The sequence below is a fragment of the Pinus tabuliformis genome, chromosome 1_1 (genome assembly GCF_031772625.1).
Source record: "Pinus tabuliformis cultivar Carrire ecotype Pingquan chromosome 1_1, CPIR1, whole genome shotgun sequence".
NCBI lineage: Eukaryota > Viridiplantae > Streptophyta > Pinopsida > Pinales > Pinaceae > Pinus > Pinus tabuliformis.
In genome coordinates, this window is record NC_142297.1 from 793,196,162 (window position 1) to 793,213,440 (window position 17,279).

At 38.8% G+C, this 17,279-nt stretch overlaps 1 protein-coding gene across 1 annotated transcript in view; it reads right to left on the reverse strand.

Annotated features, from left to right (window-relative positions):
• Positions 1-11,212: 11,212 nt before the first annotated feature.
• Positions 11,213-17,279, reverse strand: part of NRPC2 (nuclear RNA polymerase C2) — a 292,525-nt gene continuing 286,458 nt past the window's right edge. The window contains exons 36-39 of the mRNA XM_089392785.1: positions 12,289-12,373; positions 12,071-12,174; positions 11,666-11,794; positions 11,213-11,536 (exon numbers count right to left, since the gene is read on the reverse strand). Of these exons, the coding sequence (XP_089248911.1) occupies positions 11,486-11,536; positions 11,666-11,794; positions 12,071-12,174; positions 12,289-12,373 (369 nt within the window). The 3' untranslated portion in view covers positions 11,213-11,485. The remainder of the gene's footprint in view (positions 11,537-11,665; positions 11,795-12,070; positions 12,175-12,288; positions 12,374-17,279) is intronic.

Consider the following 17,279-nt stretch of genomic DNA (forward strand, 5'->3'; position numbering starts at 1 on the left):
GTCTTGAGCACCGATTGCAATAAAGACCAGATCCGATACAGGAATAAACGCAACTAAAATATAATTGAAGTCTGCCTCTTTAACAAGTTTGCCTATTTCACTCATAAATCCTGTGTAATTGTATATTTGTCGTGCGCGGGCTTTTGAGGCAGAAATGCATACAATAACGCTCTCGATAGTTCAGGAGGCCTGAACTATAGTTCAGGAGGCTGAATCAAGCCGATTGCGATTGCGATTGGGACATGGCTGTCCGTTAAACTATGTCGACTCTGTGTATGCCTGCCATCATTAAAAAAGGAGAGTGTTGTCACAATTTTTTGAATATGTGTTCTCTATGTATGATTCGGTCCTCCCCATTGAATCAACGTGTCTCAGGGGTGCTGGCGAGCACGAAGAGACAGAGGAAACCACAAAGACTGAGGAGGAATCCAAAGGGACAACAAAGAGAGGAAACCAACAGACAGAGGCATAAGGAATGATAAAAGACAGAAAAAGTAGAGAACAATGAGTAGTTAGTGTTGTTGAACATTTTTTGTGGAAATAAGCTAGTGGAGACAGAGGCAGCAGGAGGATCCAGCAGAACAGAAAGAGGGCCGAAGGGCCAACATGACAGTAGACAGTCGAAGGGGAGAAGTAGCCAGCAGAGAACATAAGCTTGGACAAGAAGTTGTTCTTTATGCAGAGCTTAGTGCAACTAAGAGTAGACTGACTAAAGTTGTGTGAAGACATTATCAGAGAGCATGAAGGCTATTGGAGACTATGTGTGGGCAGTGTGCAGAGTTGTACAAACTTCTTCATAAGAAGACTGGTTGTCATTGATACTGTAGCTTAGAGACTACAGTGAAGCTGTAAACAGACAAAACTCAACAGAGAAGAGTTTTGAGAGCAGAAGATTACTATCAAACATGCCTTGACAAGATTGGGTTGGAACCCTTGGGGTTGGTGCCTCAGAAGTGAGAAGGATTGGAGTCCCTGGGGCTGATGCCTCATAAGTAAGAAGGATAGGAGTCCTTTGGGATTGGTGCCTCTGAAGTAGGAAGGATAAGTCTCCTTGGGACTAGTGTCTCAGGAAATGGAAGGATTGAAGTCCTTGGGAGTTGGTGCTCCTAAGTCCAAGATTGGTGTCTTGGCGAAATAGAGTTGGAGCTCTGGAGGTTGGAGCCTCACAAAAGTCCAAGTTGGTGCTTGGAAACTGATTGCAACCATCTATATATTGTATCTATTTTACTACATAGTTTATATTAATAAAAGCACTTATTCTTGTTGTTCATCTTGTGTTCTGAATATATATGTTTTAAGTGGTAAAATAATAGTCCGAAAAAGAAATATTGATTCACACCCCCTCTCAATATTTCCAACAATTGGTATCAGAGCAGGTACCTTCATTCAAAGCTTAACAGTTTGAAGGTCGACCTTTAGAACACAAATGGCGAAGTCAAAAAAGAAAGTCTCCAATCCTCCTAAGGATGTGTCTCCCTCTACGACTAAAATAGAAGACAATCAATTTGAGGAGGCTCCAAGGCTCAATGGGAACTTTAATATATGGAAAGAAATAATGAGGAATTTCCTACAGACTCAAGGCATTGAAATCTGGAAATCAGTGATTGCTGACAACAGGATGGATGAAGAATCCGAGGAGTACAATGCAAAAGCACTAAAGGAAATCTTGAATGGGCCACCTGATTCTGTAAAGAACAATCTAGGAAAATGTTCATCAGCAAAGGGTATATGCGAAAAACTTCATGACCTTCACTCAAAAGGGGCATTGACCATGACCATTAGTCAAGAAGATGATGGAAATCAAGAAGGAAATCCAGAACCCATCATAGAAGTTGAACATGAAAATGATGACATCAAGGCTAAAACAGACCTAGAAGATGAAGAGAATGAGAAAGATTTTGTAGAAGAACTCCTCGCTCAACTTATGACTGCCATGGAAGAGATTAACAATTTGAAAAAGGAAAATGAGGAACTTAAGAAGACAACACTAGTTGGTAACCAAGATCAAACAAGGAAGAAAGTTGACCTCATCAAGCTTCAAGTACAAGAAATGGATGAAGAGCTTGCCAAACTTAAGAAGGAATATCATCAAAGCAAAAGAAAGCATCATGAAGAAGTCATATCCATGATAAATCAATTGAATAAAGCAAAGAAGCAAGAAGATATCTTGTCAAGTCAACTTGAACAAAGGCACAAGAGCTTGAACAAACTTGAAGAAGAGATTGGTCAGTACAAGGTGTTAGCGCTTGGAATTCACCTAGGCTGAGATAGACAAACTCTCAAGGCTACATCAAACCATTTCACCTCGTAGCTAGCCCTACGGGGTATGAGAAGGCTCTCTCGGGTCAGATTTGATAGATCTTTCAATATGATTAGGCTGACCAATTAAGAATAAAGATTTTAGGCTAGTAAATTGATAGGGGGGTTGATTTAATGATTTTTGGGGTTTTTGGTGGCAATTGGAGGGAGTGCAATTCAGGGTGTGGGGATTGAGCACAGTTTTTGCAGGGGGATCTTTGGGGCAAGGTAGGAGTGGGCGCTGATGCCTTAATCTGAGATGGATGATCAAGGATGATAGAGGAGGAGCTAAAGAGGGCAAACAACCATTTTGAATCCTCTCTAGACAGTAGAAAACATAAATATTGAACAAACTAAAAAGCTGAGCATGTCAAAGCATGAATTCAAACTTTACCACTTCATGTGTCCAATTAGAAGCAAAAGAGAGATGTGGAATACATAAACAAACTTACAAGAACATTTAGAGAACACACCATCAACACATCAATCCACAAGAATCCACAATGATGTCTGCAAAACCCTGGCCTTCCTTTTCCTTAAATTGCAGTAATAGATGTACAATATGCAATAATACTTCTCCCACAAGAGTCCAACCATGAAAATGAGAAGGAGAGAGCATAATATAGACCATCTAGACCATCTAACTCCTTTCCCCACCTCTAGGGGTCGAGCTCAGCTTCCTAGGAGCAGTTTGAACTAATTCTAAACTAAGAACTAGAAAATAGGCAGCCAAACAACTTGCCTCTATTACTTAGCTAACTCATCCATGCATTAATTATTCACTTTTTACATCATGGAAGCTTCTAGAAGGGTAAAGAGAGATAAAATCTATCAAAGTGCCATGAAAATATTACATTTATCCATCATCTACAAGTAAAAATGGTCAACCATAGTCAAAACAGTGTTTTTTGACAAAAAAGGTCAATTCTGGTAAAGCTGGCTCGAATGGTCGCGCCCCCTGTTCAAATGGTCGCGCCCCTTTGCAGCTACTTTTGAGTGGGTTCCACTGATCCAAATCAGGTGCAAGATGGCTCATTGGAAAGCTTGGTCTGTATACTTTCCATCCCAAGTGGAATTTCTGAATTTGGAGTTGTTTTGCCCCCTCAAAAACCATTTCTCCCAAGGTCACTTTCTGCAACTCAAAAAGTGGGCAGCAAGTCATTTTTTTGATGTATTTTGAGCTTTTGGAGGCTCAATTCTCAAAATCAGGCTTCTCCCAAGTATTGGGAATTTTTCTCTTTGCATGCCCTTTCCAAAAATGCCAAGTTTTCAAAATTCCGAGCAGTCCTCCAAAATGGTCTCACCCGGGGTGAGACCACTCCAATGGCCTAAACATGTAAATTGCACAAAAAATTCACAAATGACAAAATTTTCTCCAAATTTCTTGAAATTTGGGCTGGGAGTCCCCAATCAAGTACCATGCTCAGTCAAAGAGGCTTTGGCCAAATTTTGGAGTGGATCGGGCGTTTTCCTTCGTTTTTGTGCTTTGGCCAACCGTCCTTGGAGCACCTTCGTTCTCGCCGGTATTTTTGACATTTCTCTCAAACCATGACACCTGTGTAAAAAGTGAAAGAGGTTTTTCTTCCTTGGCATGTTGTGGACAAAAACCTCTCTCAGTTTTGCAAAATTCATCTTTGATTGTTCAGAAACAGCTTTTGAGTGAAACTTATCCCGATGTGTGAAACAAGAGATTTTGTCGAAATTGAGCGAAATGAAGGGGATAGAGGGCTTCTAAATTCTTGGGGAAATTTTTGGGAGTGGGGAGGGATGTTAGGAAGTAGGGGAAAGTAGAATCTCAGAGATTGAGTGAGGGGAAGGGATCGAAAAGGGCAAAACACAGGCCAAACCTAGAAAATTGCCAGATTGTAGCTAGAAACTAGGGTTTGTGCAAAAATGAGCAATTTGGCGGATCTAAGGGATTGGAAGTGTTTGATAAGGTACTTTAAGGATAGGGGAAGGTGTATGAACATCAGGAAACAAGTTTTGCCGGTGATTTGACCGTCCAAGAGAAATTGGATTCAAAACCCTAGGAGAGGGAAATGACCTTGCCTGGGTGGCAACTGAAGCATGGACCAGGTGTAAAATGACTCATTAGACACTGAGATGATAATGACAACCCTCTGAATGATGATAGGCTCAGCCGAATGATGACATGGACCGCCATTTGGGCAAACCCTAGGCCTAATGCCTAGTGACCAAATTTTGCTTGAAGACTCACTGAAATGACAAAATTTGACCTTGACACTTCGAAATCACTTTGTAAGAGCATATTTGATCACTGATGGAGGGCATCATGACCGACACTAACACAAGGTAGAGGTCTCCTCTCTCAAATCTCAACTACAAGAAGCTAGGAAACTAGTACAAGCAGCTGAGAAGACAAAGGAAGCATTGAAAGTCATAGAAGGACAAGCTGAAACATGTAAAGCTACAAGGATCAAGGAAGAAATGGAGAGCAGTCAAGCAAAGAATGAAGAAATCTTCAAAATGAAGTCAGATATCATCTCCCTTAAAATAGAAGCAGATGAAGCTACTCGTATCAAGGAAGAAACTGAGGAACAACTTGCTAAGAAGAATAATGAATGTGAAAGATTGGAAGAAGAGATTGTCTTCCTTAGAACAAAGGTTTAAGGGATGAACAAAATCTTGAAGAGCTCTCAAGCCTTGGATGACATGCTCAACTATCACAGATGTCCATTTGATAAATCAGGTCTCGGGTATGTAGGTGAATCCTCAAACAAGAATGAAAATGCTTCAAACAAAAAAGATGTGAAGAAGCCAGAAATAAATGGTGATGCTCCCAGTTCCAGCAAAAGCAAGGAGAAAAATCAAGGCTACAATAGAAGAAATCTTGCTCCAAGAAGAAATGTAGATGATGTCAAAGATGCGAGAGGCAATGGTTATCATCAAAGGATCTCAAGGCAAAAAGGCTTCAGAAGTACATCAAGGAAATCTCCATCTCTTGGTACCAAAGTTCATTTTTTGGTTATTGTTATTCTTGTACAAACTTTGGTCACATGGCAAAAGACTGTAAAGCATATCAAAGAGATAGATGTTATAGTCCCCAACAATCTCCAAGAAACAATTTTGCAGGAAGAAGACATGAATTCTTATTCATGAACAATGTAAAATGCTTCAAGTGTCATAACAATGGTCATATGGCACGTGACTGTAACTTAACTTGGGCTCTTACACAAGCTAGAACCATGCAAAATAAGAAAGTTACACAAGTATGGAGAAGGAAGGAAATAGAATCTGAGAGTCCCTTGAGCTCTCCAACCAACAACATATGTCATTGGCCTAAATTTTGACAATCTAAGCATTTTATGAGAACACTCTGCCAAAGGAGATGATGCATACAGTTAGGGGGAGCCTGTGATTCTTGATCATTATTGCTAAAGCTATTAGTGAAAGGGTTCTTATGAAATCCTTGTTGAACTATATTAACAATCATTCTTTGGTAAAGATAATTTCTCAGGGGTACTCCATTGAAGCATATGATCCTATAACCAGTCTTTGGACTGTTGTTAAAGATGATTTCCACTTAATCACTAAGTAGTATTTGAAGCAACAGAGAAAGTCATCTAATGTTAGAGAAAATAGGGCAAACAACCATGGTGTTGTTATCACAGAAGTTTGTGTCTTAACTCAGGGCTTTAATGTGAGAACAGATAAATTCTGGACACTAATAGAGGCAGTCTTCAAACAAACAGATACATCTAGAATGGAGTTTGAAGTAAGATCAGCTAGCAACATATAACAAACTGAAGCATTGCAAATAGATACAAATCAACATATTAAAAGACAATCACATATTGTATATCTAAATCTGCTAGCAGAAATAACATGTAGAGACTTGTACAAGAACACAAGGAAAAAATGGCTCATAGAAAGGAGAATGTTGTGCAGTCAAATATAACTCAAGCTGATACAGATCACTGAGAAAATATAGCAACAGCAAGGCACAACCTTTCACCTTTTCATCCAAATGCTGTGAAGTTGAATATTGAATGGCAGTCACTCAAGGAGAAGCACAGTGACACAAAGGAACTCAGATCTGAAGAAAGACAGCAAGATAGACAATCTCAGTGGCAGTTTCTCCTTATTCAGAATATGAAGGTCTCTCAATTCTGCCATGAAGATAGCAATATGGATTGAAGCATAAAAGCCTGGACTTGGACACTTGGTGTATGGCCATTTATAATATGAATGAAAGCATTAAAGTAGAGCATCTTTAAGCATTGTTGAAGCCATGATAGAGTAGTTCTGAGTCATGAAGAGGGAATAATGTGCAAATTGATGATAAAACATCAATCCTTCTATCTTGAGTAAAAATAAGAAGAGCACTATGACAGGGGGAGTCACAGACCCATGAAGATCTACCGTTCATGAAGAACAGAAGCAGTTTGATAAGGGGAGTCCCAGGGCACTCCTTTGCCATTGATGTCAAAGGGAGAAAGAAGAAGAATATTGCCATCAATAACAAAGGGGGAGATTGTTGACCTAGGTTGTCATTGATATCAATATGGCAATATTCTAGATACTAATATGGCAATATCCTAGGTACTAGAAGCCAAGGGAAAGTCGAGCAGATACATGAAGAGAAAGGAGCAAGGTCATCAGGATAGGCAAGCCATAAGCAAGAGGAGTTACCAAAGGAGGCAGCTCAAAGCATATCACAGGATATCAGAGTAAGAGAGGCATTCATATATGCAAGGAAGTTTTTTTTGAAAGACACTGCCAAGCCAAAGGAGCCACATTGGAGCAAGAGGAGCTACAGGAGGAGCCATATATATATATATATATATATATATATGCCAAAATTGAGTTCTCAGAGCTATAGAGCAAATAGAGCGAGAAGAACAGAGCATATATATATGCCAAAGAAAAACAGAGCCATGGGAGGCAGCAAACAAAGCTATCAGAGCCACAGAGGAAGCAGACAGAGGTTTCGAGATAAAACAGAGCTATTGGAGCTACAGAGGAGCACATATCACATATATATGCATGCATTTAACAGCTATTGGGAGCTATCAAAGACATATATGCCACAAATAACACTACGGGAGCAAAAATCACATGTATGTGTGAAATTACACTATTGGGAGCCATCGGAGGAGCAAAGGATGCATTAACACTATCGGAGGAAGAAAGACTTAGTCGTATTGCATATACACTATCGACGGCGCAGACGCATGTATGTATGTGCACTTACACTATCGGAGGCGTAGGCTTATATATATGCATTTACCCATCGGCGGCAAAAACATAGTTATATGGCGTTTAACAATATCAGAGGGAAAACGAAGGCCAAAGCATATATATATGGCAAACACACTATTAGCGGAGAAATATATATATATATATATATATATATATCGACATATATATATGTATATCGGCAACAACGCTAATCGACGGTTCAGTTATGTGCCATCACCCCAAACCCCCGATTGCGATGTCTGCAGGCCTTAACCGATTGCGATATGTGTGTGTGTGGATATCATATAACTGTAATACATGCAGACCAGCTGCAGTATTGTGTAATGGTTTAATGCTATATCGCATCCGCCCATCGCAACAATACACAAAGGGATGTCACTCTCCCGAGCATTGATTGCAATGTAAGTCACGGACCTGATGATCCGATTGTAACAGAACTCAATGTTCTATCGCATCTGTGGAGGATCAGCTCGTCGGCCATCGACGATGTCATGGGGTCAATGTATAAAGGACCACCGGAAGTCTTGAGCCCCGATTGCGATAAAGACCAGGCTCGATACAGGAATAGACACAGGTAGAATATAATTGAAGTTTGCCTCTTTAACAAGTTTTGCCTGTTTCACTCATAAATCCTGTGTAATTGTATATTTTCCGTGCGCGGGCTTTTGAGGCAGAAATGCATACAATAACGTTCCCAATAGTTCAAGAGGTTGAATCAAGCCGATTGTGATTGCGATTGGGACATGGTTGTCCATTAAACTATGTCAACTCTGTGTATGCCTGCCATCATTAAAAAAGGAGAGCGTTGTTACAATTTTTTGAATGTGTTCTCTATGTATGATTCGGTCCTCGCCATTGAATCAACGTGTCTCAGGAGTGCTGGTGAGCACGAAGAGACAAAGGAAACCACAGAGACCAAGGAGGAAGCCAAAGGGTCGGCGAAGAGAAGAAACCGATAGACAAAGGCAAGGGGAATGAACAAAAGACAGAAAACGCAAAGAACAGTGAGTAGTTCGTGTTGTTGAACATTTTTTTGTGGAAATAAGTTAGAGGAGATAGAGGCAACGAGAGGATCCAGTAGAACAAAAAGAGGGCCGAAGGGCCAATAGGATAACAGAGAACCGAAGGGGATAAGTAGCCAGCAGAGAACATAAGCTTGAACAGGAAGTTGTTTTTTTATGCAGAGCTTAGTGCAACTAACAGTAGACTGACTAAAGCTGTGTGAAGACATTATCAGAGAGCATGAAGGCTATTCGAGACTATGTGTGGGTAGTGTGCAGAATTGTAAATACTTCTTCATAAGAAGACTGGTTGTCACTGATACTGTAACTTGGAGACTACAGTGACGCTGTAAACAAACAGATTTCATCAGATAAGAGTTCTTAGAGTAGAAGATTACTATCAAACATGTCTTGACAAGATTGGGTTGGAACCCTTGGGGTCAGTGCCTCAAAAGTGAGAAGGATTGGAGTCCTTGGGGTTGATGCCTCAGAAGTAAGAAGGATAGGAGTCCTTTGGGATTGGTGCCTCTGAAGTACGAAGCATAGGTGTCTTTGGGACTAGTGTCTTAGGAGATGGAAGGATTGAAGTCCTTGGGAGTTGGTGCTCCTAAGTCCAAGATTGATGTCTTGGCGAAATAAAGTTGGAGCTCTGGAGGTTGGAGCCTCACAAAAGTCCAAGTTGGTGCTTAGCAACTGATTGCAACCATCTATATATTGTATCTATTTTACTGCACAGTTTATATTAATAAAAGCACTTATTCTTGTTGTTCATCTTATGTTTTGAATATATATGTTTTAACTGGTAAAACAATAGTCGGAAAAAGAAATACTGATTCACCCCCCCTCTCAATATTTCCAACAGAATTTGTTGAAGACCACAAGTTATTGATAATAGATCCAGGGAACAGCTTGAAGATGTAAGTTAATCCTACAATTTGCTATGTTGTCGCTGAGCTAAGGGGATTGGTGTCTCCTATAGGTTGGTGCCTACACTCACTAAGTTGGTGCTCAACTAGAGAAATGACATCTCCTTTAGGTTGGTGCCTACGAAAGTTATAAGTTGGTTCTTACTTTGTACAAGGAAGTTTACAAAATATTTACAAAGAAAAAATGTATATGTGTTTCTTATATAAAGCTCTATGATTCATTATTTAATGTGCATCAAATGTTTTAAAAGTTAGAAATTGTTAACAATAACAAAACACTGATTCACCCCTCCTCTGCGCCCCCGCCCATCCCGCCTTAGTATTTCCAACACAATGTCAATTTGAGATGAAGTAAAAGAGTGTATGGGTGGGCCATTGGATGATGAGTGATGTGATTATACATATAACAAAAGAGTGGATGTGTGGGCCATTGGTTGATTGGTGTACAATGACTCATAGGAATGAGTGTTAAAAGTGTGCTCAATTAGAGAACCTATGGTAAAGGTTTTGAGATTGGTTCATAGTGATAAAGCCCACAATGGCCTGTTTGTATGAAGCCAAGGGTAGGGCCAAAATAACTATCCAACCTTATTATGAGGGCAAGGGCACCCCTTGGTTTAATAGACAAATAATGTTATGGGATTTGATTGATAGTTTATGAACTGTGATGTTCCATTGATCCATTCATGTAGCAACATTTTTTCTTAGCCCTACATTTTCCTACAAATGCAACTTTGGTTTTGATGGCAAGGTGAGGAAAGGGCTCCATACTTGTTTTCATAGGATAGTACTTGATGTCAAGATTCACAACATAATTAATCATGAGGTAGAGAGGTATTTGGATAGTAATTGACTATTTTACTTTAATGATGCTATTTGTGAAATGACCACTAAAAATCAATTTTGTTTTATTTGTAAGTTTGATCATATTTTCTTTAATTTCTATTTTCCACTATAATGAAATGTAATTTAGCTCTCCTTTCTAATTTGTTGTTGATGTTTGGTGCTAAAACTATGATGCGAAGACACCAACTTTAAAAATATTGCCATTAAAATCTTTAATCCAACCCTTAATCAAACATGTAGAGCTTTAAAATGAATCTATTCGAGTGTATCAAATACAATCAAAGAAACACAAGTTATAACTCAAAACTTCAATACAGCAATTGCATCTATTGGGAATCAAATACATTCATAAATCGTCAATTGCATTCATAATATAAATCAATAATAGATGTAACACTAGTTCTATACTTTAAGTATGACGAATGTAATTATATATTTTTTCAATTGCTTTCTGCATTAATTTCTCGTCAATTAGCGTATTTGAATTTGACATTGTGTCGAGACTTTGGAAATTGAGTTTAAAGTTTTAAACTTTAATAGTATCGTACCTACTGGTGAATCTGATAAATTGGGTGAGAACGATATTGATTAAAAGGAAATGTAAACAGATAACCAATGAATTGTATACCATCTTCTAATATTATACACAACACCAGAAGTCCTGTAATATTTAAATAAAATGTATTAAATACATGCATATTTCTACAGGTGGATCAGGCCACAAACTGTAATGCAGAACAGCCCTCTAGTCTAGTCCATCATATCGGTACCAAACCAGCATAAAATATGCGACTTAGCTAAAATATTTGACAATGCTCATCTTGGCAATGTTTTCATTTTCCCGTTTCAGAAGATCCAAATTAGGCAACTGAACAATAAGTTATAACCTTTTTATCGATGCCGTATGTCATATCCATATGAAAATAAACTCAGCTAATATATTGCATAAATGATAAATATCAATAAAACATATAATGCTGAACCGTACTAGTTTTGGTTGCGCCGGATGTACCTCCATGTGCAATCGGTTAAAAAAAAAACAAAAAATTGTACCGCTCAACTTTTTCTTGAACTCTAAAGAGTAGTCTATTCCACATGATGGGAAAAATATGGTACATTTTGGATAAAGTACATTGTTATGTTGGAATCCTCCAATTTCGGTGATATTACCATGCTCCAGAAATTCTATTGTCATGCTTCTGCCAGTTGCAAGCGAGGTACGATGTTCATGGATTGCAATTCCTGCAGACCCGACCCAACGATAGTTATCAACTACAACAGAATATTACCTATAAGATAGAAATTGTAAAAGATCTAGTGAAAACTAAATTAAGTTTTCTAAGTAGCAGTAGTAGCAGATATGCACGCAACCTGAAACAAAAGCTTGCAAGCATAAGGCAGTTTCATGGTAGATATGTTTTCTCCATTTTTGCACATGGAACAATACGCCATCTTGAGTTTGTGGTTATAGTATCCGAGCAAACCACATTTCGTACAAACCTGCGAAAATTGCCAGATAAACAACAGAGACAAAAAACAAATCAGCATTCCATGGTCACCAGGTTTTAAAACCAGATTTGATTAACAATATTTCTGTCCAAATAATTGTACATCACTAGTGTAATATACAATTATGATTCATGAATCATGTCGTATGAAATTTAATGAGTCTCTATGCGATATTTAATTTCAGAAATCACTGAATATAATTGTTGGGAAAATAAGGCACCAGGATTGTCCAAATTCGTCCAAACATTCTTACTCATCTTATCATACCTGTACTTCAAATTGGTCACTAGATATCATTAGTCGTTCCAATATCATCATACTTGCACCATAAGCAATCAAACAATCACGTTCCATTTCTCCTAATCGCAATCCTGCACAGTCACATCCAAACATTCTCTGGGGTTTTGAAAGCAGAAGGCATGCCACGATAAAGATGGAATTCAATACTTAACAAAATTACCTTTCACATAAAAGATGCATCTTACCTCCCTCACGACTTCTTCCCTCAGTGGGTTGTCGTGTCAACATCACTCTTGGTCCACTGGCTCGAGCATGCATTTTATCCAGAACCTGTCCAAATAATATGAAACAATTGAAAATAAGAGCTGAACATGACAGGTCAAATGTTCTATCTTGCTATTTCACCTTAAAGCTAATTCTCGTCATCAAATTCCAAATACATTCATTCACTCCAGTACATTCCTCATTTTACAGCCCTAAAGACCAAAGAGGAAAGTGACAAACAATAACAATCAAACCAGAAATTAAAACAAATATAGATGATGACAAAAGCATGTTCAAGCATCTTAGGAAAATATACACATGATATGTTCAATCCCGTGTATTTCTTTGGTTGGCCTTCCACCACAGCCTAGCAAGTAGACTCCACTCAACTGGTTGCTCGGAAGGCCTTTTATTGTTTTTCATAGGGATAAAGCATGTTGCTTGAAGTTATTTCCCATATGTTTTGGCCCTCGGGAGTGGAATGAAACAGAATATGTAATGCTACGTGCAGGACGTTTATGATGGAAAATAATAACCTTAGGACGATTAGATTGAGGTCTTCGGGACATGATACATCTCATGGGAAATTCCTTCTCATGGAGGCAGAGGCTCAGGCCATTGTTATGTCAAAACTATCAGATTCAATTTAGGAGAATTGCCGGCCCTTAAGATTCAGCAGGCAGATCAAATTATAGACAGGTTAGATTTCTCTAGGAAATATGTAGACTTTTTGGATCTAAGAACTTGTTGCTGCTTGATTCCACACCTAAGGTTAGCGTGGAGAAAATCCCTAGCTTCACTTGGTCTGGCCTTGGGAGCAAAGCTGTGTGTTGGAGCTGTCACCCAATTCCCAACTCCTCTGTTTAAGCTTTCTCCTAGATGAAGCCAAGGGGGGTAGACACTAAGGAAAATCTAAGGCTTAGTCAGTGAGACTAAACAAGTTCTAAGAGATGAAAGATCAGTTAATCAAGAGATACATCAACCATCAAATTAACACATGTAGATACTTCAACAAGTAAATGATATATCCATGAGCATGTAGAGATAACTAAATACGTAAAGCAAATAGATAAACAATGATATCAACAAGATAGAATATTCGCAAAAATTGAGACTATAAGACCAGTGCCAAGTAACTTGCAAAAGATAAATGCTCAAGGAAGGAAATTTGACTCGCAAAGTAAGAACATGTAATGGAAGAAAGCAAGATAAAATTGCACTTGAAATGTAAAGTGTGTTCACATGAAATATACTTTTAAGGAAAAAGTTGCACCAATTAAATGAAAGATATTCCAAGATAAGTAAATGAACTCCAACGCTTCAAGATACACAAGTGAACTTCCAATGAGAATATATCCAAGTACAACAAATATAAGTACTTACAAAAGTAAATCCACAATACTTGCAAAAATGTGAAATGCTACTTGAAAAGTAAATGATACTTACAAATAAAAATTGATCTTCAAGATAGCATAGACATGAAGTATGATGCGAGGAAAGTGAAGTGATGTAGAGATGCTCTTGGTTTATTTTATTAGGCCTACTCTACCTATTCGAAGGTGAGACTTCCTCTTTAGAATTTCACCCTTGTAAGGATAGGGATGGTTGCAAGGGACCTCAAGTGGAGAAGCTTAGCTTCATGAATGAGTATCCACCTAGTCCCTCAAGTCAACCCCTGTGTTGACGCTCCAACGATGGACAAACCAAACCTGAACTACTCGGTCACGTGTTTACCTTTCTCACAAACTCGGAAAAAGAGTATTAAAGAAGGGGTCGTAGTCTCTATACAAACAACTTACATTGGAGGTAAATTTTAGTGAGAAAAATGATAAATTTACGATTTGTAAATGATGTTCAAGTAAAGTAGCAAATTGCAAATGAATAAATGAAATAAATTGTGAATGAATTAGCAAACTAAATCAAACTAACATGAAACTACAAAACATGAAACTTGAAATTAGATTGTTGCTACAAGTAAACAAAACTAAAATAACCAATTAGATATCATTTGCATGTAAATGAAATCAAAATGTTGAGAGCATACAAAAGTTAATGATTAAGTGAAAATTAGATGCTAAATAAACAGAAATGTAAAATGGACATTAGCTCAAGGCTTGTGAATGAAATCAAACTAAATTGTAGAACATTAGCATGAAAATTAAATTAAATTTCGTTGAGTCCGAGTGGCACAACTAGTTGAGAAAGGGTTTCGTTAGTAAGGTGGCTTCTGTCCAAACCTCACCGGGTTGCTAAGTGTTGAAAAATGTGTAACTAGGTTCGGTCTTCATAAGTATGAAATATATTTTTTATTCTCGTAAAGTATGAAATAAAAGAAAATTATTATTATTGTTTTTGGAACATGGGTTTCATGCTCAAGGTCTTTTATTTTATAAGTCAAGAACCCATTGAGTGCTTCTAGGGTTTGTCCTAGGTCAAGAAGCCAAAAGAGTCATTGTCATAAGTTAGAGACCCCACTGAGCACATTGTAACTTGTAAAGAAAATTATTTTTCTCTTTAAAAGTGTTGGAATACCCTCCAAGGCCAAGTCGGCCCAGCCACTGGCAAGTAGATCTAAAGGAAGAGCCACGTCCACCCTTGAAGAAGCCTATATATAGAAGAGGACTCAACCTCCTTACTCATCACCCATTCTAGCGAATGAAAGAAGAAGGAAGAGGCAGCAAAGGAGAAGAAAGGATGAAGAAGTTTTGTGTTTGGGCTATCTTTCTCTCACACGTGCTAGAGAGGACTATGGTTTCTATAGCTTACCTAAGGCATCCTTCTACAAGTTCGATCTTGGAGGAAAGGAGGCAAAGAGGTCAAGCGAAGGTAACCAAGGGTCTCTCTCAAGCTTCAGAAGTAAAGGAAAAATAAGCGAAGGTCGGAGGAGGGCTCTAGAAAAAGATCAAAGTTCCCATGTGTGGCAGCCGCAGTTGCTGGGGGCGAAATTTCAAATCTGTAGTAGGAGGCCGAAAATCTTGCAACAAAAGGTCGAGAAGGTGCTACTGGAAGAGATTTGACTAGATCGAAGTTGGCACATCACTCAAAGGTCTTGGAGGGTAATGCTCTTAGTCTTAAGGTCATGGAATTCGTCAATTGAAGAATCTATAAGGAAGAGAATAGATTTAAAGGGTTTTCCTCTCAAGAGGAGAGGTTTTGCCCTAGCTTGCAGCCTATATATTGTGTCATTGTGCTTTTGTTTTTGCTAATTGTTTGATGCTTCACACATATAATAAGGAACAAAGTTAATAAGTAAAAAGGAACCACAAGTAGTTATCCATTAAAGAGAATTAATCATAATCATTGTCCTATTGAATTCTCAACATGGTATCAGAGCTAAGGTTGGCTAAGGGCATCATGGAGATGTTGATTTGGGGTAGCATCGGGTGCGCTCTAAGCCTCAAATTTTGTAGGGAGGTTTCGACACAGGTATTCCAAAGAACCCAGAAAGCGTTTTGGGAAATTCCACCCAGGAGTTATTTTATTAAAATAATTAATATTTTTAATGGGGTTCGTAAGTCTAAACTTAGGAAAATTAAAATATTAATGGGTATTAATCTAATCATGGGTGAAACTTTTAGAAAAAACTATGGCTCAAGCCAAAACGATCTGAGCCTTTGATTATGTTTTCATCTAGGCCGTTGGTTGTCCAACAGGAAGATATAAGAAGGGGCTTGAGGGTCATTTGGAAGACACACAAAGAGGTTGAGAAAATCGATTTTCTGAAGTGAGAAGTTCTCAGGAGGAAAATCGATTGAGATCTTGTAGCAAGGGGGCAGTGAGAATACGCGATAAGGAATTTCCAAAGAGTACAAGGTAGAGAGGACAGAAAGATGTCCAGAGGGAGGTTAACGTTGACCTACGCAGTGCTGACACAGAGGCAGCACAGTCAGTGAGGGGAAGTCGAGTTCCTGTTGAGGGAAACCGAAGTTCAGTTGCCAAAAGCCAAGGTGTGAGTTTGGGAAGCTGAAAAGTTGATTTCTCAGCCAGTAGAGGATCCAGAGGAGGGGCAGCATAATACCCAAGAGGGGTGATGCAAAAGCTGCTCATGGTGACACAGTTTTGCGCGGAGGCCACGTAGAGCCTCCAGAGCTGAAGGATCAGTCACTGATTCTCCAGTGACAGGGTGAGATCATTTCACCAGTCTTTTGTTCAGTATTCTCTTTGTAACGGATTGCTAGTTGAGCATCCTAGAATTGTACTCAGAATTTTCTCCTGCATAATAATAAACCCTCAAAGTTATTGCACTGACTTTCCTACATTGGGTTTTTCCAGGGACTATTTGTTCAAAAATAATTGTGTCCTATTTGTTGTATTTTTCTTTCTTGCTCATTATTTCATTTCTGCATATATATAAATTAAGTGAAGGCTGCAGATGTATTTACTTTGAAATTTACTATAGAAGACAGTAAATAACTTGCATGATTTAATCAAGTAAGAGAAGTAACATCAGCCTATTGCAGTAGGGATTCCAACTTAGGAATTTTCACATGGTATCAGAGGTAGTGCAGGGTGAGACAAGAAGAGCAGAACTAAAAACCACAGCGCTGAGCAGAAGGGGAAATCGAAAAGCTGCAGGAGGCAGCAAGTCAACACCCTAGAGGGTTTGCGTAGTTCTAGTCAGAGGATTGAAAATTCGAGGAAGTTTCTCTCTCCAAGTGATTTGACGGAGAGAAAGAGCTTCCAATTCAAATTTTGTCATGGCAGAGGGAGCAGCACTGAGCCTTAGCGTGAGGAGCAGTTGGTGGACGCAGGTTTTTCAGTAGGCAGCTTTGTTGGGCTGAAAAGACATTAAAAGAAAGAAGCAACGGGGCATAGTGAGGGAATACTTCCTCAGTGATTTATTGCCGAGGAAATCAACATTTCTCAATTTCTGAGCAGCAGAGGAGTAACAACTTACCAGCTCCATCAGGGAGTGCACAAGTCAGCCCAGGATCAACGCATTAGGGAGAGAGATGGAGCAGTTCAATAGTTT